At 48.7% G+C, this 23,761-nt stretch overlaps 9 protein-coding genes across 9 annotated transcripts; 3 read left to right on the top strand and 6 right to left on the bottom strand.

The window, feature by feature from the left end:
* Nucleotides 1–2,349: 2,349 nt before the first annotated feature.
* N7466_009043 (uncharacterized protein) lies at nucleotides 2,350–3,720 on the bottom strand (the record flags this gene model as incomplete). Its single annotated transcript, XM_057168432.1, has 4 exons — nucleotides 2,350–2,470; nucleotides 2,548–2,831; nucleotides 2,952–3,140; nucleotides 3,265–3,720. 4 exons carry the CDS (start codon nucleotides 3,718–3,720, stop codon nucleotides 2,350–2,352), a joined length of 1,050 nt encoding a protein of 349 aa, XP_057019063.1.
* A 408-nt stretch (nucleotides 3,721–4,128) lies between these two features.
* On the top strand, nucleotides 4,129–6,162 carry N7466_009042 (uncharacterized protein; the record flags this gene model as incomplete). Its single annotated transcript, XM_057168431.1, has 1 exon — nucleotides 4,129–6,162. The coding sequence occupies one exon, from the start codon at nucleotides 4,129–4,131 to the stop codon at nucleotides 6,160–6,162; it is 2,034 nt and encodes a 677-aa protein (XP_057019062.1).
* A 316-nt stretch (nucleotides 6,163–6,478) lies between these two features.
* On the bottom strand, nucleotides 6,479–9,142 carry N7466_009041 (uncharacterized protein; the record flags this gene model as incomplete). The annotated part of the gene is made up of 1 exon (XM_057168430.1): nucleotides 6,479–9,142. The coding sequence occupies one exon, from the start codon at nucleotides 9,140–9,142 to the stop codon at nucleotides 6,479–6,481; it is 2,664 nt and encodes an 887-aa protein (XP_057019061.1).
* A 173-nt stretch (nucleotides 9,143–9,315) lies between these two features.
* N7466_009040 (uncharacterized protein) lies at nucleotides 9,316–10,906 on the bottom strand (the record flags this gene model as incomplete). Its single annotated transcript, XM_057168429.1, has 2 exons — nucleotides 9,316–9,696; nucleotides 9,794–10,906. The coding sequence occupies 2 exons, from the start codon at nucleotides 10,904–10,906 to the stop codon at nucleotides 9,316–9,318; spliced, it is 1,494 nt and encodes a 497-aa protein (XP_057019060.1).
* A 409-nt stretch (nucleotides 10,907–11,315) lies between these two features.
* On the top strand, nucleotides 11,316–12,318 carry N7466_009039 (uncharacterized protein; the record flags this gene model as incomplete). Its single annotated transcript, XM_057168428.1, has 2 exons — nucleotides 11,316–11,486; nucleotides 11,662–12,318. 2 exons carry the CDS (start codon nucleotides 11,316–11,318, stop codon nucleotides 12,316–12,318), a joined length of 828 nt encoding a protein of 275 aa, XP_057019059.1.
* A 589-nt stretch (nucleotides 12,319–12,907) lies between these two features.
* N7466_009038 (serine/threonine protein kinase) lies at nucleotides 12,908–14,164 on the top strand (the record flags this gene model as incomplete). Its single annotated transcript, XM_057168427.1, has 3 exons — nucleotides 12,908–13,160; nucleotides 13,347–13,431; nucleotides 13,552–14,164. The coding sequence occupies 3 exons, from the start codon at nucleotides 12,908–12,910 to the stop codon at nucleotides 14,162–14,164; spliced, it is 951 nt and encodes a 316-aa protein (XP_057019058.1).
* Nucleotides 14,165–15,205: 1,041 nt separating this feature from the next.
* Nucleotides 15,206–16,454, bottom strand: N7466_009037 (SEC14 family lipid-binding protein; the record flags this gene model as incomplete). The annotated part of the gene is made up of 3 exons (XM_057168426.1): nucleotides 15,206–15,883; nucleotides 15,979–16,102; nucleotides 16,213–16,454. 3 exons carry the CDS (start codon nucleotides 16,452–16,454, stop codon nucleotides 15,206–15,208), a joined length of 1,044 nt encoding a protein of 347 aa, XP_057019057.1.
* Nucleotides 16,455–17,930: 1,476 nt separating this feature from the next.
* Nucleotides 17,931–20,405, bottom strand: N7466_009036 (Ras GTPase activating protein IRA2; the record flags this gene model as incomplete). The annotated part of the gene is made up of 3 exons (XM_057168425.1): nucleotides 17,931–19,934; nucleotides 20,005–20,138; nucleotides 20,192–20,405. 3 exons carry the CDS (start codon nucleotides 20,403–20,405, stop codon nucleotides 17,931–17,933), a joined length of 2,352 nt encoding a protein of 783 aa, XP_057019056.1.
* Nucleotides 20,406–23,197: 2,792 nt separating this feature from the next.
* Nucleotides 23,198–23,500, bottom strand: N7466_009035 (uncharacterized protein; the record flags this gene model as incomplete). The annotated part of the gene is made up of 1 exon (XM_057168424.1): nucleotides 23,198–23,500. One exon carries the CDS (start codon nucleotides 23,498–23,500, stop codon nucleotides 23,198–23,200), a length of 303 nt encoding a protein of 100 aa, XP_057019055.1.
* Between the last annotated feature and the right edge of the window lie 261 nt (nucleotides 23,501–23,761).

Raw genomic sequence — 23,761 nt, 5'->3', positions numbered from 1 at the left:
GATTCAGGTGGATAAGAAAAAAAAAAAACCGTCTCCACGCGTGCCTTTTTTTCGATGGTTCCTTCGCTGCGTGCCAAGGCGCCATCCGGCATGCAAGCTGCAACGATCGGCACGCAATTGCTGAAACCCGCATGGGCTGTGCGCGCATACAGACGCAAGGAAATTTCTGAAACGGCGGTGGAATCCTGTCCCGGCTTCCATTATGCCACGTCCCCACATGTGCTCTACGGAGTACGGAGTTGATGTACACATTTGGCCCCTGTTTGTATGTATGTACCGTAGTACTCACGGGGCTAGCCACAACCCTCTCTTGCATGCATGCTTGCTTCCTTCCTCCCCGCCTACTCAATGATCTTCCTCATGGGGAGGCTTCGGCCATTCCTCTCCAAAGCATGATTCATGACACCTCGCGTTCTGCGGAGAACACAACATCTGGATTTCCGATCTCCTCGTTTAAATGCGCCAATCTCGGACTCAATTCCCGGTTTTCTGGTCGCCAATCAGCAAATATGCTTTTCGCTAAAAGAAATGCGCCTTCAGGGACCAAACGGTCAGAAAATGACCCATCGGTCGGTGGAACAGCAGCTTCGGCAAGACTTGGTGGAGAACGTCAGGGCAAACTCCACTGTGCATTCCGTGTGTCGAGCACGCACGCGTGCCCGTGCTCACCATTTTCCAATCCACCGATTACGCAGAAGCTAAAAGTTTCGGGAAGATAACGCTTTTCCTTTTCTTGTTTGCCTTGATTCTCCCCCCTCCCCCCTCCCTGATGGAGTACCCTTCGACGAAGCAAGAGACTGGTATATTTTTGCAGTTCATCACTAACCCCAGACTGTTGTCTTCCGAGGGATCTGCTGCTGACCATTTGTACCACCCTGAAACGAGGGGCTTCATTCCGGTTCGTTCTTTCCGGTTTCATGATCTTCGGTACGCCTTTCATCCGTGCCGTTCTGGCTTGCTAAGGCAGGGGTAATCCTTTCTGTGGAGATAGATGTTCCTATCATAGGATGACTTGCTATTTCATCGATGGGAAATCAACGCCTCGGTTCCGATCTGCTACGGAGTACAGAGGAGATGGGCAGTGATTTCCTGTTAGGGGAGTTGCATTGCATAATTAATGTGAACTAACAGTACATATTTCGTAAGACTGGGACTATGTACTGGGTACATGTAAAGGTACCTCCGGGGTAGATACTTCATATGGATTTGAATTAAGGTACTCCGTGCCCCGTATGTCCAATCTTCTCAAAGTCCCAAATTTAAGAAATGGCGTCTTCCAACCTTGGAAGGTTTTCGGGATGGCTGATGGCTGATGGGCTTAGATGTCTACCACTGTACTTATGTAGGTTCAAGTAAATCACCCGGCATCAACCTTGAACTCTTCCCCTATCTCGCTTCAAAAGTAGGTATTTCTCCCAGTACTCTGTACCCTCCGTTCGTACGGGCACCCCCGTCGACTGATCCACTTCTCAAAAAGTAAGTCATCCCCAAGACCTTTAGTCCCGTAGAGTTCAAATCCCGATCGCTTCCTAACGGTCCCACCCAAATGGGTGCTTTCCGAAAGTATGGAGAAGGAGAAAAAGTTCTAAGCCACATGGATACCTCACATATCAGCGACGATCAATACCTTCAACCAACCACAATAACCTAAGGAGCTTAAACTTCCGAGAAAAAAAAGTAAAAGGTCCACAATCTTCTTCGTCAGGGGTCACTTATTGATCAACGTGTTGAAATGTTGAGGAGATAAAAATAAAGTCTTATCCCCCCCCTTTTTTTTTTTTTTTGCACGGAGAGGACGTGGCAATAAGGGGAATTCGCACGGGGCAAACGAAACGGTGGAGTCAAGTAAATTAAACGTGGTCGATCAACATTTGACAGCGGGCCAGACCCCCGGCCTTTTCACCTCATCTCTTCAGGGGGTCCGGCTCTGCTTGCCGTGCATAACAGATTTACCTTATTATGTTCTTTCCTTGATTAGCATCCAAGTATTCCGGAGCACGTTAGTACTTACAGGGATTGTTATATTTAGATCCGTCTGTAGTGCAACTCTTGGGACTCGCAAATAAAGCCACTTGGTCCCTTATCCTGAATCGTTCATTAGTTCTCCGCAACCTTGGAAGCCTTAGGCTTCGAGAGAGAGCCTATCATAGCCTGCAGGAAGACCCCCGTGCCATGAAACAATATAGAATACATAAGGGTTATGGAAAACAGCAATCTTCATTGGTAGCAATTCGTCCCTAGAGGACCAGAGCCGTTATTCCCCGTTGAGTCCGAATCCTTGATGTGTTGTGCGGAATGTCGTCATGGGTAAAACGGCTTCAGCCTTGGAAGTGATCATCCCTCTAGTGTCTATTGCTCAAGGCCTTCGATGATCAACTCAACTTCCTCATCCGCAGTCTCGAGGATATGTTCGGGTGCGTATTCGGCCTTCCACCCAATCTCAATACCATGTACAGCAGTAAAGGTAGACCTGAGAACCATTAGTTAGGAAGAAATAAATAAATCCCAAAAGCAGCATAGAAAAAATTCAGAAGAAAAAGTACGTACTTTCCACCTAACATCACCGGCACGAGAGACGGTGGCACTCCTAGTGCCTCGCCCATCTCCACCAGGGCTATGTCATCTGCTTGTTCGACCCTATCATCATCCACGACACCCCGTTTTGCCAACGCCACTGCAAAGGCATGATAAATATCATCCCACGCGACGCTGCCGGAAGAAGCCATGTAAAAGCCCCGCTTATTGTAACCTATGTCTTTGTTCAGAAGCATATTCCGCACCATTTGTAGGTAGAGGTTGGAGTTGTCCACGATATGGCAGACGGGCCAGCTCTGTATCGTGTTAGTATTTCTAAGCTTTGTATGCAGTGTTCAAAACATTTGAAGGTCCCTTTGAACATCAATTGAAGGTCGTATATGAAGCCCTCCTAGATTCTCCATATGCATACATACCGGACTGTCGCTATCGACCCGATAAACTCGCCGAACTTTCTTAGCGGCCTTCACGATCGCAACATCTTGAATGGAAATTCGATTTCCAAATCCTTCTCCTCGTCCATACACAATACACGGGACAAAAATATATCCTCGCACATCATACTGTTCACAGGCATCAATGACAATGATATTTGTTTTGATGGTCTGCAATATATAAATTAGCACAGACCTTGCCAGCCCGCAGTATGCAACAAGCCTCAAAGTAATCGAGGTGATCCATCCCAACATTAAAGGCCTTTGAAGGTTAGTATGTAGTACATGTACATACCGGAGCGAAATAAGGATGCGGCGACACAGTCGTCTTCAGCATCTCATAAATCCCCAGATCGGTATCAAGCAACGGTTCTTCGGTAGGAAGGCCCGAATGACGACTAAAGTGCTTCGCCCCGCCAGTGTGAACAAAATGAACCTCTTTACCGGTTTTGATCTTGACCTGCTGTAGAGCCTGGATCATGGTTGGTTGGTGTCGGCCACTGAAAGAGTCCACAAGGAAGAGAATTATGGAGATCTCATGGTTGATGATGCTTTCTCTCAGCTTGGTATGGTCGTCCAGGTCACATAGTAGTGGTTCGGCGCCGTATTGTTTCACGGCCTCGGCTTGACGCTCCGATCGAACGAGGGCGTGGAGCGTGCCGTGGGGAGGGAGGTTGGCATTTTTCCAGCGGGCAAGGAGAGAGCCCCCGAGGTACCCAGAGGCGCCGGTTATGAGAATGTTATGAGCCATTGGTGATGGGGTGCTGGGGGTGGTATCGGATGTTTTCCAAAGTTTGGGATAATTCCAATATCAGGAATAATCAATATTTGAAGTGAAAACCTGCTTAGTAGGTGCGTCACCGTGCGTGCTAGGTCTTTTATATGTGTTTCTGACATTTCCATCTACTTTCAAAAAGATTTGATTACCCATACTTGCTGAATATCTGGAGAAGTTTCCTCTTGGAAGCATTACTACTTGTAGATCAGCCCGACAATCCCAATTGGCCAATCTTGCTGACTCAAATGCCGTCTTGGGACTGGTCCACCACTTCCTATTGGCCACTCTCACGCAACCCCATAAACTCCGCAATGCATTATGGATTATTAACTGGACTATGAGTTGACTAACTATTGACTTCACTTTCTTGCAGTAATCGGAATGTTCTATAACTTTGCTGCTCCTCGCTCAATCGCCAAACGCCAACGAGTGAATAGAGCCTGCAACTTCTGTCGCGCACAGCGCATCCGATGCGACCCTCATATCCCATGCGCCCAGTGCGTTGACCATGACGTCTCTTGCAGTCGCCTTCGGTCTCTTCACTCATCCCCAAATAGAAGAGAATCTCGCAAGAACGCATCCGATTTCTCGCAACCACAGCGGGTTCCTGAAACCGCTTCAAACTCCAGCCAGAGCGGTCCAGGGACAACACCGAGGTGCCCACCATCACCACATTCGCCAGACTCACAAGCAGTATCTATAACGTACCAGCTGGACTCGACACTGGAATTCGTCACGCGCATCAATACTTTCTGCTCAGGCGTCCTACGCCCACCGTCGCAGATAGGCGCACATTTGTCAAATGACAACAACGATGAACACCCCGGCCCATATAGATCGCCTTTCTGCCCCGGCGAAGTAGATCCCATTAGCGCCGCATATTGCGATATCTCGCCCGAGCAGATGAAGAGTCTATTCTGGGTATTCCGGACACGCCTGCATCCGCATATCCCGATTCTTTCTCAAGAAGATCTCGAAATGCCCGTGTCACCGGCCCAAGTCGACGACGACAACGAGCCCCTACTCCCCACCCCGCTGCAAGATGCCGTAATCGCATATACAATGCAGTATATTTTCCATTCGGGCCTCCATACGCGGCTTCTGGGCCTACAGTGGAAGCACTTTGAGCCGGGCAATCGATCCAGGGTGATCGGCATGCAATATTTTCAGCGGTGTCTAGCTTACTGTACGCAGTACGCTATCTTTGCGACTCCGTCGCTCATGACGCTGAAATGCTTTTGCATCATGTCGCTCTTTCTCCTAGATACCGGCCAGCATCATGCGGCATATAGCCTGATCGGAATGGCTGTGCGTGTCGCGCGGTTCCTGAATCTGGACCGAGTCGAGCCTGGCTCGGACGAGATGGAGAACCTCCAGCTTTGGTGGACGCTTGTTCATCTTGATTTCCGCTGCTCCCGGTACTCAGGCAAGCCTGTTTCGGAGATTTTTTCTATTGCGGCGTCGACGCCATTTTGTCCGCCGGATAGTGTGGCTAATGGGAAATCATCGCCGTACTATTTTCAGTGTCTTCGATTGACATGTGCCGCGCTGGCTGTTGTCAAGGCCTTGACGCATCGGTTAGGATCTGTAGAGTCTGATATCGAGGCACACGCCCTGGTTCTATCGGGGCAGCTTCTCCCTATTGAGAAATGGAAAGAAGATCTACGCAGTGATAGATATTTTCGGCATATTCATGTTCGCCTAGATCTACCCGATCTCCACCCCCACGAGGAAGAGAATTACAACACTCTGCGCTGCGAAGAGAACCACAGCACCACAAATCCAATATCCCATCCTCTTCAAATCCAACTCTCCACCCTTCTGGAACTCCAGTATCACGATATCCTCATAAGTCTCCACCGCAGCTTCATAATACTTCCTCCTTCGACGCCACCGCACGCCCACCGACCAGAAACAGACTCGCACGCACACACAGCATTAAATCACGCATTAAGAACAATTGACCTCATTCACACCCGCATGACCCAGCACGACGTTTTTTACGGGTGCAGCGAGTTGTACCAGTACCAATGGAACGCGGTCCTAACGATAATCGGGTTCATGCTCGCGTATTCATCCTCAATACACTGTGCGGCGGCGCTTCGACATATCGATCTCGCGCTCCAGGTATTCGAGTTCGGGGGTCGTTTATCGGACGCTGCGGCTCGTGCGGCAGAATTCACGCGGTTTCTGAGGGACAAGGTATACAAGATGGGTATTTCCTTAGACATTAATAGTGGTGACTCTATGAAGGAGATGCAGTCTTCAGGGGACTTGTCGGCCTTCGGGATACCAATGGAAGGAGACGTATATTTCGATAGGACTAGAGGTACTAGCATATTGCCGCATTTGACGACGGACTTGAGTCTCTGGTCTTGGGCTGATTTTGTTGATCCTAACGTGGTTGGCTTATGACCTGAATGGTGGCTTCCTATCCCGACTATGCTGTTATCAGCACTTGAGTGAATTCAATGTTACATTTTGGTGTATACTGAAAAGCAAAAATACATGTATGTTGGTATTGGTATGCAGGATGTTTGTTTTGTAGATTGATGCAAAACTTTTATACAGATGAGTAGAAAAAAACACAATATAGTACAAGTCTATGTCTATCCAAACCCGCTGAATAGGATATCTCATGCAACACGGCAGCGCTAGGCAGAAGTAAAAAAAAAAAGAAAAAAGAGGAGAAGGATTGCAAAGACCATCATATAAGAGAACTTTGCAAGGATTATACTTTCTTGTGCCAATTCTCGTCGCGTTTGATTGGCACTTGGATGGCATTTTGCATTTTCCACGTCAAGGGACGCGGTACACCCTTCCAATCGCTATCAATGATAGCCGCGGCTTGGAGCATTATGGAAATGTCATTGATTGGCGTGTAGAATCGAGCGCCGTGGCTCAAATCACGTCCAACAAGGTATTTGGCCAGATTCATTTGATGAAGCCGTTGTTCCCCATCGGGTATATAGCCACATGTGAGGAAAGCGAGGGGGGTATCGTGGAATTCGGAGGGGACATCCTTCAGAGCCGAGTCCGCGATCTTATAGTCCTCGAGGTGCGTATCGATACCAATGATGACCTTGGCGGCATCAGTGGCCCATATTTTACTCATTTGATTTGTGCTTTTCTTGAATGACACGTTGCGGGTCAATGAGCTGATGACTGTTTGCATCATGCGTCTCGTCACAGATCCATCCATGCAGGCGTATCGCCACAGCACTCGGCAGATATTGTAGTTCTGGCCTTTGAATGCAATGAGGAACAGACGCTCCCAGATCTGGGGCACAAAATGGAAACAAGGTGACTTGGCACATTCGTATGTGTAGTTGAGGGCAGTCAGAATGTTGGCACGACACATCAGCAAGATTTGATTGAGGATGGAACTGTCGATAGCGAATCCATTCTCGGTGCAAACCTTCAACAGCGCGTCCGTGGCGGAAAAATTCTTGCAGCGTGCAGCTACACTGAACATTTGTCCAAGTAACGATGGGCTAAACCAATTTGCACCATGGGTTTTTTCCATGAGAGCGACGAATGATTCAACATCCTGTCCGCTTTCAAGGTGCACAAGGAGTGAATCTTGAATCGTCAACTGAAGAGCAGTCCGTATCACTTTGATATCCGCCATAAGGCCCCTTTGCACCATATGTGTCATGAGCGACGCCTTGGACTTGGAAGTGGTCAAAGCCGCCAGCAATGCAAGCCAAGTCTCCGCATTGGGACGAATGTTTGACCGAGGCATCATAGCCAAGAACTTGCGGAACGCCCAAGTATCATGGCGTTGCGCCGCAGACCGCAGGAGAACATTATATGTGTCTACCGTCGCAACATGTTCTGCGCCAACGAAGACTATCCGTGCAGCACTCAATTGTTCGTGCTTACACATAAACTCCAAAGCTCGATTCAATGCAGCAGTAGAAATGATGGGATGATATGAGGCATCTCGAAAGAGATTTAAAATGTGGCGAGAGATCTGTTTGGCATCCGGCGACCATTGGACCTTCTGGGATTTTAGCAAACCATTAGATGGCTCTTTCGCATTCGTCAAATCCTCAATATGTTCCGCAAAATCTTTCACGGAATTGAGAGAAGATCGCGATGCAAGGACATCCTTGAGCCTGAGCGGACGTTCACCAAGACGACGAAAGTTCCAAGTTCCGCGAATCTTGGGAATCGTGATATTCTTCCGTGAGAGAATTTCCCTCTCCAAGAAAATGGGAACGGGTGGCTTCCTTATATCAACAAGCGGGTCTCCGGCGTCCTGAGAAGCTTGGGCATTTTTGATGAGCCCTTCCACAGTCTCCATGACATGCTCGGATCCTGTCAAGATGACTTTTCGGTGCGCTCCGTCACCCTCGCTTGGGTGCAAGATTCGCACTTTACACCCGTTCCGCACATGCACGTACCAAATATTCTCTTTTAAACTCGTATTCATGACACCAGCAAGAAGCGCCACCGTCTCCTCGGGAATTTGCAATTCCTTGGATTTGGTGCTTCTCCTGAGCTTCGTGCGAGGGTCATCATGCACCTCCTCCAACAGCAATTTCATATCATTCCAAGCATCCACAGAACTTCTAAACCGGTCAGAGCCGCGACGCCTTCTTAAAAAATCTCCGGACCGGAGCTTTCTCTTATCCCGGACGGACAACCTCCCCACGGAGACCTTCCGCGAAGAAAACCCCGTCTCTATATCTTGTTCTTGAGGTTTCTTGGCAGCTTCCCGTTGACCTGCGATTCGTTTCTGTCGCCATTCCCTTCGACTTAAATTGCCGCGACTTTTGTAATGTGCTTTGGGGGTATCGGACGCGGTCTCGAGGAATTCGTTGGACTCTTGCGAGAGCCCCCCGGAGAATCCCACGATGTCATGACTTAAACCAATGGCATCGGGGCTATCATTCACTCCCGAGGAACCTGCAGCACCATCTTTTACAGGCGTAGAGCTATTGGCAGACGAACTCAAGGCTCCGGGAGAGCTCCATTGGCTGGAATGTCGAGATAATGGCGGCGGAAATGGATACGATCGAGTTTTGGCACGTATCGGGTTGCTAGGAGCTCGATTGCATTGTATTAAAGCTGCAGAAGGCGCTAGGGACGCGATCGTTCGCCGTTGCTGCAGGGCGGAAGCGGCCCATCGGGGGTAGAGGAAGAGGAGAGGATCTTCGGGGGCGGCCGCGACAGTATCCAAGACGGCTGAAAGGCGCCTTCTTAGACACGGGTGGCCACTCGAGAGCATGTGGATCGATGCACTCGTGGCATCTGGAGCTTGAAGCAGTAAGTGGTGGTAAAACAGCGCAAAGTGTTGAGAACTCCGATCTTTTGGCTCCGAAAAATCTACGCGGGAAGGGGAAGGCGGTGGCCGAGTTGCCGGCACCACGCGACTAGTACAGTACATAATGTTTATGTGCAACAGTGCAAATACAGCTTTTCTGGTTTGTATAAGAAAAAATATCGAGACTTAATTGAACAGAAAAACAGAAAAGAAAATACCTTCGCTCAAGGTCGTGTCAGCGCTGAAAGAAGCTAGGAAAAACAACTAAGGATTGAGTTGGCTGCAATAGCCGGGTATTAATAGATGTGCCATTCATGGCCAATTTGCGCGGCCTTTGGGATTCCCACAATCTCCTTCTCTTTCATTACGCGCAATGGTTCATCGGAGATCTGCGCTCGCTTAGACAGCAAAGTGTTATGCCGAGAGACAGGTGTTAAATCAAGTAGCTCAGATGCCGAGTCCCCGGCGATATCGGTGAAGACCTCTGGCCCGGTAACATGTTGTTTGGCGCTCTCGACCACCCGAATAAGGTTTTCTTTTTTGCGTTGTATCTTGTCCGCATCCCTTTGCTCTGAAGGATCGGCTGGTTTGGATAGCTGGTGAATGACACCCAGGATATATGTCACGAACTGCCACCGTGATGCTTGAAATAGAAACATGGGCATGATCTCTGGAACCTATTATCATAAACAAGACTAGTTAGCCACCAGATATTCCAATACCAAAGCATGGATGCCTTTGAATGCCTTTCCATAATGTGTTAAGTTAGCTTACCTTATCATTGAGATAATATAGTTCCTCTCCTCCTTGCTCGACAAATCGCTTCAACACATCGATCCTCTCTCGATCAATGGATGCCAGTTTCAACGCATACATGAGAGAAGGAATATCTCCAATCTCATCAATATGCTCTTCCTCGTCCAAAGTAGTGTTCACCCGACTCAGATAGCCTGACTCAACCGTCGAAAATCGCGCAAGACTTTGCTCACGACTCCTCACCTTGGAAGAATGGATAGTGAAGTAGTCCTCAGTTAACATATGCGCCTTCTCGAACTCTGAGCGTCCACGGTACCGCCTCTCGGGGATCTTTTGTCGTAGGCGAATCCACCGTCTCCGCCGGACATATGAGTGAAACCACGGATGCGTACCATGCCACTGGGACGAGCCGAACGAGAGCGAATATTGCCATCCCTGTTCATCGACATCGCCTGACATATCTACATACCACGTCCGCCACGCCCATTCCCAGCTGGGATCCGGGACCTGTGCATTGGTGATATTGACGGGGCTAGCTCGCTTGTCTTGTGTCATCCAGGCGCTAGGATCGAAGTTGAGAAGGGAGCTGTGAGAGTAGAGTGGGATGCCAAAAAAGAACCAGCCACGCTGGTTCTCGTATAAAATATCTAGCTCGGTGTGGGGTTTGGGGGTTATTTCGGAATCGGATTGAGGCTGTTGGCCTGCTTCTCCGCTTGATTGCACGGTATCATTCGTGGCGCTTCGAGTTTGGGAAAGGGCAAAGTCCGCAGTGTCAACATGGGTTATTTCTGTTGCATAGTCCGGTTGTACCGGCGTGCCTGGCTCGTTTGTGTTTGTTCGTCCCGTTGAGCTCTCTGCTGAGACTGATCCTCGAACTTGCGACGACTCCCTGCTAGGAGATGTGTCGGTGTCTGTCGAGAGACCGAGCCTCTCAGGTTGCCATTTCGCGTATCTGCGCTTTGCTAGTTGGTCTGAAACTGTTGTGCGGCTTATATGTTTTGACAATCCGCCTTTATGGGCGCGTTTAGAGGTTTGTCGAGAGGGCTCTCCTCCTGGTAGTTGTTGCGAAGGGACAGTGTTATCCACCAAGGAGATGGCGGGAGCGTCCTCCACGGTAGGTTCTGCAGACATGATTGTACGGGCGTGTGTATGTTGATCAATGGTTGATTCCTTTCCTTCGACTGTCGTTGCGAAAATTGGCACGACGATCACCAAGGCCGCATTATCGCATTACTCCACTGCTGTCTGTTTGCAGTCCAGATCCGGCTGGACAGGAGACAAGTATGAAAATGCCAGGTAATGCAAAACCAAAGATAATATGACTAGGAAGAGCAACAAAAATTCGCCGAAGTGGTATCAGAAAAGAATGAAGTCACAACCTTTAAAGCAAGGTGGAAGTGGACTCGGAATCTCCAACTTGGAACTAATCGATGACATCGTTTGCGGGGACCAAAATGCCAAGACCTGCAACGCCCTAAACGCGTGAAAAACAATCTCCAAATCAACACTCTAATACTCCCCCCACCACAATCAATATACAATGGCCGCACACCGCAGAATCGAGCTGCAAGCACCAGCAGACCTGACCTACCTCTACACCAACACAGTGTCCCTCTCCCGCAAAAAACTCGACCTCTACTTCCCCCCTTCCGCAACAAACGATGATACTCCCGATCCGATGCGCGAACGCGTACGAGAATTAGTCGACGACGTGAGTGAACTTCGGTCTTGAACCTGCAAAAGGGAAAATGCCATGCGTATCTATCCTCTCCCCGTCATAAACAGGGAGGGGGGAGGGGAGAAGGGGAAAAGCCCCTCCCAAAAGAGAACGGGAAAAGAAAAAAAGAGAAAAACAGCAGTACTGACAGGTCCTATCAAACAACCAGTACATAAACCGCACCTTCATAAGCGCCTCCTCCTCAGTCAGCATCAACGGCATTGACTCCACTCACCCTCAATTCCCCTTCCCAGCCTCATTCACCGCACCCGAAACAGTCGAATACGAACCCTACGACACCGAGCTCGCATCCCGCGTGACAGCACTCTACGCACAGTTGGAATCGCTCACGACGACAGTCGCGCAGCAGAGACGTGACGCACCCCGACAAGCGGCAAAGGACTACGCAGCCCAATTGATGCAGGTGCTCAAAGATGAAGACGCAGACGAAGACGAGGATGCGAAAGACGAACCGCTGGAGGATGCTGGAGAAGCCATGGACGTGGATGTGGACGGGCCGTCTGCAAAGCAGAAGCAAAATGGAACCGCAAATGGAAACGAAGCAGGCCCGTCACATGCTCGGAATCCTAAACGCGGGCGCGCGGATCCGGCGTGGGAGTTACAGGTCCCGCTTGGGACGGAGGAGGAGGCGGAGCGTTGGCGGAGCGGGGATATGGCGGCGGTGTATGAGCATGCGTTGCGGACTTTGCAGCGGTTGCAGGGTGAAGCTGATGATGAGGAGGGCTCTGAGGGAAATGCTTTGGCTACCACGGTTGGCAAGGCTGAACGGGCTGGACGGGCGGCTGATGTTGTGGAGAGCATGTAAAGCAGGCAGGCGGCACGTATGGATGGGGCAGGTTCTTTGTTTCTCTGCCGGATTCGGGGCTTTCTTTTGATTCGATATGATATGCGAGGCGTTTTGGTGTCGAGGGATTATGATACCATCGATTCTTTTTTACTTTTTGAGGCGGTTATGGGTTGGAAAGACCTGAACACGATGTTGGATTTCATGGATTACATGCATAGTCTACATATTATTACAACTAGAATATAGTGACCTGTGAAAACAACGCCGAAAATGACAGCCTTTGGCGCCAGAGACGGCTTCCTTTCTATTGTTGTAAGAAAACACCCGCAGCCGTGTTTTGCCTGGCTTAATCTCAATATGTCTATTGCTTACCCAGTACAGTGGTGAACCTAGTGACTTTATGGAAGATCCTTGGTAACTGGGTATGATTGCCGAATATTGATGGAGATTGGGGATTGCAGGCATAGTACGACTATCTATCACTAGTACTGTTATGCTACTAAGGAAGAAGGACTGCGATTATGTGATCCAATGTACCTTGCATCAATACAGAGCTCCCCCTTTCCCCTCTTTCTCCCCATGTTCCTCTGTCTTTGCACACCCTGTTATGGATATTCAACACCAATTTCCTACTGTGTACTGGGTTTGGGCAGGAGGCATCTCATTTGTCTACGAGGTCCATCCTCTCATCGTGGTCAAGGTCCCCAAGTCCGGCCCAGAAGAGAGAGAGTCATTCCGTAAAGAACTCAAGATCTATGAGATTCTATCTCGGCATCCGCCCTGCCCCTCTCTAGTGCAATGTTTCTACCATACAACAGACGGAATCTTCCTTGAGTACATGAGAGGTGTGACGCCCTATTGTATGCTAATGGCGCGTCTACTCACTACATTTCTAGATATATCCCTTGCTTATAGGAGACAATTCAATCTTACTCGGGACCCCAAAACTAAAGTGGTTATTAAAGTGGGAAAGCTAGAGCCCTTGGCCCTACAAAAGTCGTGTTAGTAGACAACATTTCAATAACTGCTTATACATAAGGCACCAGTTGATCCCCTACTATCTCTAGGGATGAACGATCTCGCTCAAGGCGTTACTTTCCTCGGATCGCTCAACCTCGCCCACGGCGACCTGTGAGCCGAAAATATCTTGCTGGATCGCAACCGGCTAGTACTGTCTGATTTCGATTGCACAGCCGAGTTCGGAACATATTTCGAAACTTGCCCTTGTCCGTACGGAAGACTGCTCAATAGTAACGAGACAGACCACGGAATGCCTGGATCTGCCGGCCTTCTAGGTCCTCGAACAGAGCAGTTCGCCCTCGGTTCGTTGTACTACTTGATCCACTACGGCTTTGAGCTTTATGACGACCAGTGTCTTGTGGATGATCCTTACGAGCATGGACCTGAGGTCCTGGACTTATTACAGAACATGGTGTTCCCGAAGCTCGATGGTGATCCGCTTATTGACAATATCATCGACAAATGCTGGCATAACCAATATCTTACGCTTCCAGATTTGGCTACTCACACAGAGACGTTGCTTAAGGAGCCACGAGGCGCAGCACTGAATCAGGAAGAAGCCTCCACTCCGGGATGGCGCACAACTATAGACAGAACAATGTGTCCGTCATGGTCCAGCGTCGGGACTCGACGGCAGGATAACGGGGAAGTAAACAAGTGTGACGACTATGACAAGGTGAATCAGAAGCACTCTGGTGAGCATGGAAATGTTCTTTCCAAAGAGGAATTCTGCCGGGATTTGGAGAAGCGTGGACTTCTTCGTCTGCTTACTTCGGATAAACCCACGGAGCTTGGATTCAAAATGGAGCACAGGCATGTGTTATCGACTACTCCGGCGATCTGAGCTGGACGAGAGTCTACTATATAGGGAAGGCTGTTCAGTTGTCTGAGTTACCTTCAAACATAATCCTGTCCCGAAAGAGGGCCAGTGGTATTCTCAACTTGAGTTTGTCATGGCTAGATAGCCGGACAGGAGACTGGGATCAATTGACGTCCGATTGCATCTCAGCCCCATCAATCCAACATTGAACTCAAGCCCTTTAACCAATCACCTATTTTTGATCACCCCCGGACCAAGATAACCAAGCACCACCACAAAGAAAACAATGGTCGGCCTCGCAGCCAGGCAAAAATGAATACCAAGCGCAAAAATCATGAGCCCATATACACTGAGCACTTAACATTGAAGCAGATAGATCTCCTTCAATGTTCAGAAGTAGATTGTCCGTCGTTTACATAGTACGATATATCTATATGGATCTACTTTGAATTTACGAACTTGACATCCATTTACATTAGTTCGATGCGTACGAGTAGAGATTCAAGAGCAAGGAATGGATTCCTTGTGACGGTCGCGATTTCGCTATGTGCTCAATGTGTACACTTCATGTCAACAAAAACATAAAAACAAAAGCCAGTTTCACCCTCGCTCCTCAAACTCGCTTTTGAAGTCCACCCTGACTTGCCCTTCTATATCAAGCGCGGGCATAATCGCTTGTTCAACAGGCAATAATAGGACATGTGTAAGAACTTTCCATGATATCTAGATCGAACGCAAACAAAAAAAGGTAAAGGGACAAGTGGGGGCAAGGAATCCACGGATTACGTGGTGGGGGATGGTCGGTGATGATGTGTTGGAATCTTCCAGTAAAGAAAATTGCCAACAAAGGGATATCAAGTGGAGCTCGTCTTAATAGGGATATGAAATATACCCTCAAATCAATTTTCTTCTTTTTCCTTGAGGTCTTCTTGTTTTTTTTCTCTCTCGTTTCTTTTTTCCCCTGGGAGAAGGTGATGATGAGACTGCAACAATACAGCATCAAATGCTCTTCCCTCTCAACGGAGAAATGACGAGCCGAAAGGGGAAAAGGTTCTATGATTCCATTTAAGCGCTGGTGGTGGCCTCGGCACCCTCCTGGCCCTCGGCGTCCTTCTTCTCGTATCCGGGGTCCTCGTTCTCGATGACGGCGGCAGGAGCAGCGGCCTCGACGGGGGCGGCAGCCTCAGCAGCCTCCTCCTTCTTGGGGGCAGCCCAGGCAGGGGTGCGGGCCCACTCAGACTCCTGCCAAGGACCCATGTCGGAGAACTCACAACCACCCTCACAGCTGCAAGAACCACCGAACTCAACGGGAAGGTTCTCCTTGGGGACCTGGGCGAGCAGCTCCTTCTGGTATCCGCTGCCGAGAATGTGGATCTTCTCGACGGTAACGGGGTCAAGGAAACCCTTGATCATGCTGAAGGCACCGCTGAAGCCCCAGGGAGCGTTGATCAGGTACAGCTTACCCAGACGCTCGGGGTAGTAGTTCTGGGAGATCTCGGAGGCCTGTCTGACGTATGAGTAGACGGAGGAAATGCTGGTGATACCAACGCCCTTCAGGTCCATGATGGTACAGCAGGTCTCGAGCAGCTTGCCGGCCTTGCGAGAGCAGGCGGGCAGACGGGGGTCGGCGAGCTTCTCATATTCGGTCACAAGGTTCTGCAGCATGCGCTCACTGGTGGTGATCTTGTACATGGCGTCGAGGTTGATCTTGCCAAGCTTCTCAATGTAGACGGGACGACCATCCTATTCGGGGAGGGATCAGTTAGTTTTACTGCTGAATCGAACAAGTGATCTCCGGATTTTTTTTTGGAGGGAGAGGGGCAGTGGCAACAACTTACCTTGTCGGTCTTGTGGTAGTATTGGGGGTAGTACTCGAACACCTTGGCCTTCTCAGTGTAATCGAAGACAGCGGGGAGCTCATCAGTTCCGAATTCCTTGCGCCACTTTTCGCAATTGGTGAACCTGTAAAGAAGAGAGAAGAGTAAGAAATTAGCCTCAAGTCGTTCACATGTCAAACGCAAGGCTCCCCCACGGGGGAGCATGCCAATAACAAAAGGATCGTCAAAACGTACATAGCCTTGGCGGCGGGGATATCAAACTTGCGGGCACGCAGGAAGCGCAGCAGCGACAAGGTATCCAATCGCTCGGTGTATCCCTCCTTCTCAAGCTCCGCACGGAACTGGACGACCTTTGCATCCTGCTCCGGGGTGGTGTGGCCAGGGTGACCAGACTGGGATTCCGGGGCGGTAGTAGGGTAGGTGTACTGATCGTACTTGGGATCAGTAGGCAACGTCTTCTCAGCGGTGGCTGCCATGGTGAATGATGTGGTGGGAGGGGCGAGTGTAAAAAAAAAAGTTGGGAGAGGAAGTTGGTTGTAGGAGGGAAAGGCGGAGGAGGGGAGGCGTAAGTTGGCCACAAGATAAAATGGGGGATCGGCCACTTTGGTTCGCAGTAAACAACTTTGAACAACCCGAATACGACGGTTTTTTTCCCTCTTGTTTTCCCCCTTAAGCCTGTAGAGCTAAATTTTCACCCGGAAAAGATCAATGATCACTGAGCGCTTCAAATCTTGAAAAGCAGGAATGGGGTTCTTCTCAAGTCAATGGGGTGGAAAATCAGGGGGCAAGTTATCGGTGTAAATGTGCACTCCTTTAATTTTTTCTAGATATGGCATATTATTGGATAAGGCTACATGGAATGAAAACAATGTATAATGATCGAGGCAACAATACTAATTATCTCCTTTATCACGTCACAACTGTGTAAGTCGGATATGGAAGAAAGCAAGTTATCCGCAAACAGCCCAACCCTATATGCGGCCTTGATCAAATGGCATTTAAGTTCAATAAGTTCAATAGGCCAAGGGTCTTAAAAGCGCAAAGCCCAACCTGAATGAGGGGCAAAGAGGGGCGAGGCGGTCTAGGTTGATGCATATGCTCGAAACTTGAAAACTTTACCCTTGTAAAAGGAGAAAATGACGCTCAATTTGACTAAGGGGGTATCTGAGCGTCTGTCAAAGTATACCTACTTGTAGCACATACTAGTAGTATATACAGTACTAGATACTTAGTACTACCCATGCTCATGTAAATCTCAAAAAATCCATTTAGTAACTTCTAGCTGTACAGAGAGAAATGATCATAAAAAGTAGACATACGGGTATTAAATCCAGACAACCACACATAACGATGAAGATATTAGTATACACAGCGCAAAGAGCTCGAGAGCTAGTGCGGTGAGGGGTGAAACAAACAAAAACAAGATGCCAGGAATTTGAGACGACAGGCCATGTAGAAGAGCCTGAAACAATCATCAAAGTAGACAACAACAAAAAAGGAGGCGCGCTGGGTATAACTTGCAGACGGAAAAAATCACAATACAAAGGAGATGGTTCAAAGAAGTCTTTCCAAGAAGATCAGACTGCTAATCCCGAACCAGCGGGACAAGCGTTGATCATCCTCCGTCAGATATGTCCGTGTATCAACAACATTCACACTAGACGCATGGGCTCAACTGGGAAAGAGCACGAGAGCGTCAGAATCGTAGCAGAGGGAGTATTTCATTCCGTTCATCGACGGTCGAGGACGGACAGTTCATGTTTAAATCGGATATAGATCCGGGTCCATCATATCATCAAAAAAGATTAGGTGGCGAGACTCACCGCCAACCGATGCATCTCAGGTTGGAAGAGAGTAACAGGGCACAGTGTAAGCCCTAAACTCTCAAGTCTCATATCAATCATAAAAAAAGTAGAAGAAGAAGCGGGAAAGCAGTCTTGGGTGCATCTCCATTACCATCCCTTCTTTCGTGCAAATCGCTTGTTCAAGAGGGTCAGAACCTTGCTGACATTGAACTGGACGTACTCCAGATCAAGATCTTCCAGGCTGTCCTTTTGCATCTCCAACAGATCATCAAGCTTGAGGTCAAGCTCCAGTAGCCCACGGGCACGGCCCTTGTAGTGTAGGCTGATGACAAAGGTACCAGGAAGCGGGCTCTTGAACATGAAGTAAATGTTCGCCCGACGGTTCTCCGGCACGTTGCTGCGACGGATAACACCCTCCTTCTCCAATTGCTGGTGGGTAAACTTGTAGGGACCAAGTTCCTGGTGCTTTTCCTTCTTGCGCTGCTTGCCCTCGGATTGGCTGCGCACATTGTGGAGATAAGACTTGTAAGTCTCCAATTGACCCACGAGATACGCGTTGTGATCGCGGATCGTGGCAAAAACCTCTTCGAGTTTCCGCGTTTCATCAAGCACCTTCTCCTTCAACGAACCAAGGTGCACCAATTCCTGCTCCACTTCATCTCGGAGAAGGCTGAATTCATCGGAACGGTCGATCACACCCATGTCTTGGAGCTGACTCAGCAGTTCCATGGTGCGGATACCCTTGCGTACCATAACCGCATCATTCTTAAGTGTGGCGGCGGCTTCGGCAATGCGGTCTAGCCGCAGTGGCCGACGCGCGACCGAAGAATTGGGAGGCAATGATCGGAGAATTTGAACAAAAGTAGCCTTGGCCTCCATGAAGAACACCTCCTCCTGAGTAATGTCCAAGGCGGCTGTCAGATCATCCAAGGCAGTTTCCCACCGACTGAACAAGGGCACTGTAATGGTTCGGTTCTCTTTGCGAGGAACCTGTGGGGGTGCGGCTCCTAGTTCCTGAAGCAGGAGAGCAAGATGCGAGTTGTGATCCTGGGCCAGGGCCGAGGTGTGCTTCTCCAAAAGAGCATGAGTGGCATACATTTCATTCAGCGTAATTTGAAGCTCGAGATCACGCTTAGAGAGAGCAACGTAGTTGTCCATTTCAAGACTCTCGTAGAAATCTTGAACCTCACACAAATCAAGCAAGAACTTGTTCACCCGCTCCTTGTTTCTCTCAATAAAAGGCTGCAGGTTTGCCATGTAGGGTTCCTTGGCATATGAGGGTTTGTTGGCCAAGTTCTGCAACATCTTCGCGATAAGGGTCAAAGTCCGTCGAGGCTTGTCGGTGGGAGTGGCGTCGATCAGCATGTAGGAGCGAGGGGTCACGATGGCGGGATTGATGAAGCGCAAGAAGAAGAAACCACCGATCAAGGTACAGATGGTCTGGTCTTGCGCATCAGGGTACTTGCGGCGCGACAAACTTCGAATCTGTTTGCAGATCCATCGAATTCCGTACGGAGTCTCGTCCACCGCGTCAATGATGGTGGTCAGGAAGCCATTGGCGATATCGGCTAACATCTTCAGGCGGGGGGCAATGATGGCTTGCACCTGTTGATTCGCGGCAGCATCCTCAGCAGTGACAGAGCGAGCGAGGTAGTCTGGCAGGGTACCGGTCTCCTCTTCGATCTGTTTCACCATGCACTCGTAAACCTTCAGGGGGTTGATCTCCAAATCGACATCACACAATTCGATTAAGGAGTTGATTCTGTCAGCAAGAACCTGCTTAAGGTAACTCTGACCAGGACCACGGCGTGTGTAGGTGGTCATCATCCGAGAGACAGGGGTGTTTTGGCGCAGGAGAGAGGAGTATTCGGGAGTGTTATCGAATTGGTAGGTGAGGACGGATTGAAACATGGTGAGCAAAAGGTGCTCTTCACGACTCTCATACTGGTTTCCGTAAATTGTGAACATGACAGTCTGCAAAAGGGAATCAATCTCGGCCATGGAGACAAGTCGACATAAGTGGGCGATGTGGCGGGGTTCGGACTGCAACAGGAACAAAAGGTTTCCGTATTTCTGGGTTCGCTCGTCATTGGGAAAGAATCCTTCCTGGGGGTCGGCGGTATCGTCGAGGTGGCTTGCGACTTCATTTTGCTAAGGGGTTGGAAGGTGTAAGTTGGGTTATATCCTCATGTGCCGTGTGGATTTGGGATCTCAATCTTACCTCCTCAAGGGCCATTCGGTTCTGAATTAACAAGGCAATCCGGGAGTCCAGGTATCGTACATCCTTTTCTAAAACGAAGTTCTTCTTGGATTGGGACGAGATCTTGGACTTGAGTTCTCGCAAGTGTTTCTGAGCTATGCGGGGAGTCAGCGCGGACCAAGGGTGTATAAGGGGGGAATCCACGTACCTTTTGCCAGGTCATCTGAAATTTCCAAGTCCCTGTCTTTGGCGGACATGGACAAGTATAATGCGGTGACTGACATCCGCTTGGATTGGCGGAGCGACCGAGTATCGTGGGACGACATGGTGTTCTGTCGTGCGACGGGTTGAAACGAGGATGAGGAGGACGAGGACGCCCGGGACATTCGCGATGCAGGCTGTAACATCGTCGCAACTGACATTGTGTGATTGATAGGGAGTGTGGGAGGGTCTTTGAAAGTTCAAGTGCACTTCCGACAACCGATGTTGTCAAGGTGATTCGGCGCGAAACTAGAAGATAAGGTGAAAAGGGTCAGAGGGGTTTGGGCTGAGATTCCAAAGGTTGAATTGTTTTCTTTTTTTTTTGTCGTGATTTTTTTTTTCTTTGATTTAAAATTCTTTCTGACGATAGGGACACAAAAGTGTACAGGTCAGGCGCCCAGTGGACTAGTTCGCATACCTCACAATCGCCGAGCTGGAGTGTTGTCTCTCTCTCAGTCTTTTTTTTTCTTTTCCACGACAAGGGGGGATTGGGTCGGCAAAGAGGGTTTGAGTCGCGACCACGGAAAGGAAAGCGGGAAAAAGCGGTGGAAATAAAGACGAATCACGAACAATGCGAGGCGCGCAAAAAGATTGAAGGTTGAAGAAGTGAGAAGGGAATCCGGAGGGGTGAAAAGGGAGATTAGAATTGATCGGAGGGGGAGATTATTATTTCGTTAGTTTGCTGTTAGGGCGGTTCTGGGGAAAAGGTCAAGGACAAGGTGGATTTACAGTGGAGCTATGGGACCATCATGATTTCCCTTTTCCATTTTCCTAGTAATTTCTATTTCCTGTAGTATTTCTATATTTCTATATTTCTACAATTTGGGTTTATGTTAATGCCGATTATATGATAAATCAATTTAATTACCTTTGTACTATTTTGCCCAGTAGTATGTTTTACCTGTTCTTCAAAATGTCCAAGTTCTAAGTGGACTGTATGCAAGGGGAAACCATTTCCCATATCTTGGGGATTTTTACTTCTTTTTCTTTTTCTTTTTTTCTTTTCCATTTTCCTATTTCTGCATAGCTATAATGCCCTTGAATGTTGTTTTGTCTTTTTAATCTTTATCTATTTTTCTGGAGATTTTAACCCAAATTCATTGAGTTCTATAGTAATTACCCCTGGCCCATACAATTCGCCACGAAACCTCCCCCTTTTTTTCCCTACTCCTTAGTTATCTCTACCAGAATTGCAGAGTGAATTCTATTGCCACCATGATTTCCAAGGTTTCTCCTTATGATCGTCCCAACCCTTGTCATATTCCCTCCCATTCGCCCGATTACTGACGTCAAGCAACGGTGCCACTGGATCTGATGCAATAATCTAAATCTAAATAATTTTATCTTTTTTTTTTGTCTTTTTTTTTTTCCCTTTTTCTGACTTTTTTTGTCCTTGTACTCCGTACTCAGGTACCTGCATCCTTAGCCCGGGACGCATGGACTCAAGTGGGGATTGTCGAACCGTCAATTTGACACCTTGTCCACGAGACCTCCATGTGGACGCAGTACTTAGGGTTTCAGGTTGAGTTGCTGTTTTGCTTTTATTCTCTATATCAGGGTCGTGCAGAATTTGAACTATTTTTGATTATAAAGACTTAGTACTAGTTCTGGTTATCTTGGAGGGTTCAAGGTGAACCTTGGACGTACCTCCGTACAAGTCCTGCTTTCCTCGCTTATCATCTCCACTGTTTGTAAGCCATACAAGGCACTTGACTACTGCAGGTGCAGTAATCGTTCGACATTATCGGATCACACGCAAGGAGCGGATCTCTCAGCCGGATTGACACTCCCGGTTTCTTCATCCGATATCGTGCGATATCTTTTCCTGGCTAACATGCATGGCATACTACTCGGTACATGCGAACATTTGAATAAGAACAATCATTTGAATCTCAACTTCAATCTACATGATCCTGGAACACTAATTTTGGAACATTTCCAAGGTCCCTGACTTCAAATGGTTCAGATAGAAGCCCTAGGATCCTTTGGTGTCCCATGCTTCACTCGACTATACCGGATCCGAAAACCTTGGAAGCTGTCGCGTTCTCTTGTATGTATGCGGGGGTTGCACCGAACACAAGTTATATTTGCTTTTTCTCCTTTATTTTCTTTCTCTTTTTTTCTCTTTCTGTGCTTTCTTTGCTTTCTTCCCCCTCCAGCTTTACCCGATTCTACCCTTGCACACACCACCTTTGACCTGCATTCTTGGTCAGTGCTTTTTTTGGGGCTGTTCAGGGGTAAATGCGCACGAAAGTGGATCCGGTGGGACTCGGATGGAGACTCGAGGGAAAGTTCCCCTCTTCCCAGCATGAACTCTAGGAGGGCAAAAAAAAAACACCGTTGTACTTGTCCTACAACCCGTTCGACGTTAACTATTGTCTGAGACACTTTCATGCACATACTTTGTCGTGCAGGGAATGCATATATTAAAATCCCCCAGAATAAGTTCTCAAAATTCTCAAACACTCATTCTCTGCAGAATGTAGTACTTTTTATCTTTTTCCTTTTTTTCCCCTCTTGTTTCCCTACGGAGTGCGGATCCATCCTACTCCGTACATATTCAATGTTAGTCTCCATCTAAGCCCCATCAACTACTTACACGGGCCACATGGATCCCATCCCGTCCATGAAATCATCAATTGAAATCATGAAACGCGCCAACGCCCGTCGCAGATCCGTCACAGCTCACCCGTATGTACCCCCCTTGACACTGCCGGGGGTCCCGTGCTGCCGTGCAAGATACCTACATACGTACCAGCCCTCAAAGATTGGGGCTTGCGATCGGCAATGCATGCACCATGCTAGCATATTTCAAGCTGCTCAATAACAGTTTGGGTGAATCAACGGGCCGCTCCATCCTGGAGCTCGTGAGCGGGGCACGCACCACCCCCGAATCCCGATCCTCTCTAGCATCTGTACCTGCCCATGTTCGACTCGCACTTGCACTTGCACTTTACCGAATGTATCCAGACTGCAGTAGACTAGTGCTAGTGCCATACTCAAGCCTGCTCGGGGCGTGCCCGCCCTCGCCAGGGAACAAATCAAATGCAAACATTTGAATCAAATCCTGGCGTGGATTCGTCCATTGAACCTTGCATTCTTCCCTGACGTGGGGAATGGTCCATGCGGATCGGATCGGACGGCGAGGTCGGCTGACTGCATTTGTCGTCTGTGCTGCGATGCCATTGAATATCTTCGCTTTGCTATTTGGCATGGAGCTCGGGCTCTCGGCGCAATCTGAGCGCGCTTGAGGCATTTTGTTTACCCCAGGTCCCATCATCCATGTACGTAAGTTTGGCGCTAAGTTGCGAGGCTCGAGACGGGTTCGGCTAGTTGCGTCAACACGTAATGTGAGTATGTACCTGAGCAATGCCTTTGCATCCGCAGGTCCCACGCTAGTGAGTATTGCACATTCGTGGTTGTTTCTTTCTGAGGGGGCGGTTGCCTTTTGCTTTTTTTCTTGGATTTTTATTTTTCTCTCTTTTCTTTTCTTTTCTTTTCTTCTCTTTCCTTTTTA

Source organism: Penicillium verhagenii (genome assembly GCF_028828195.1).
Source record: "Penicillium verhagenii strain IBT 33310 chromosome Unknown utg000008l_segment0_segment0, whole genome shotgun sequence".
NCBI classification, from domain to species: domain Eukaryota; kingdom Fungi; phylum Ascomycota; class Eurotiomycetes; order Eurotiales; family Aspergillaceae; genus Penicillium; species Penicillium verhagenii.
Note: the sequence above shows the minus strand (reverse complement) of the source record. Positions and strands in the feature narration are given on the sequence as shown.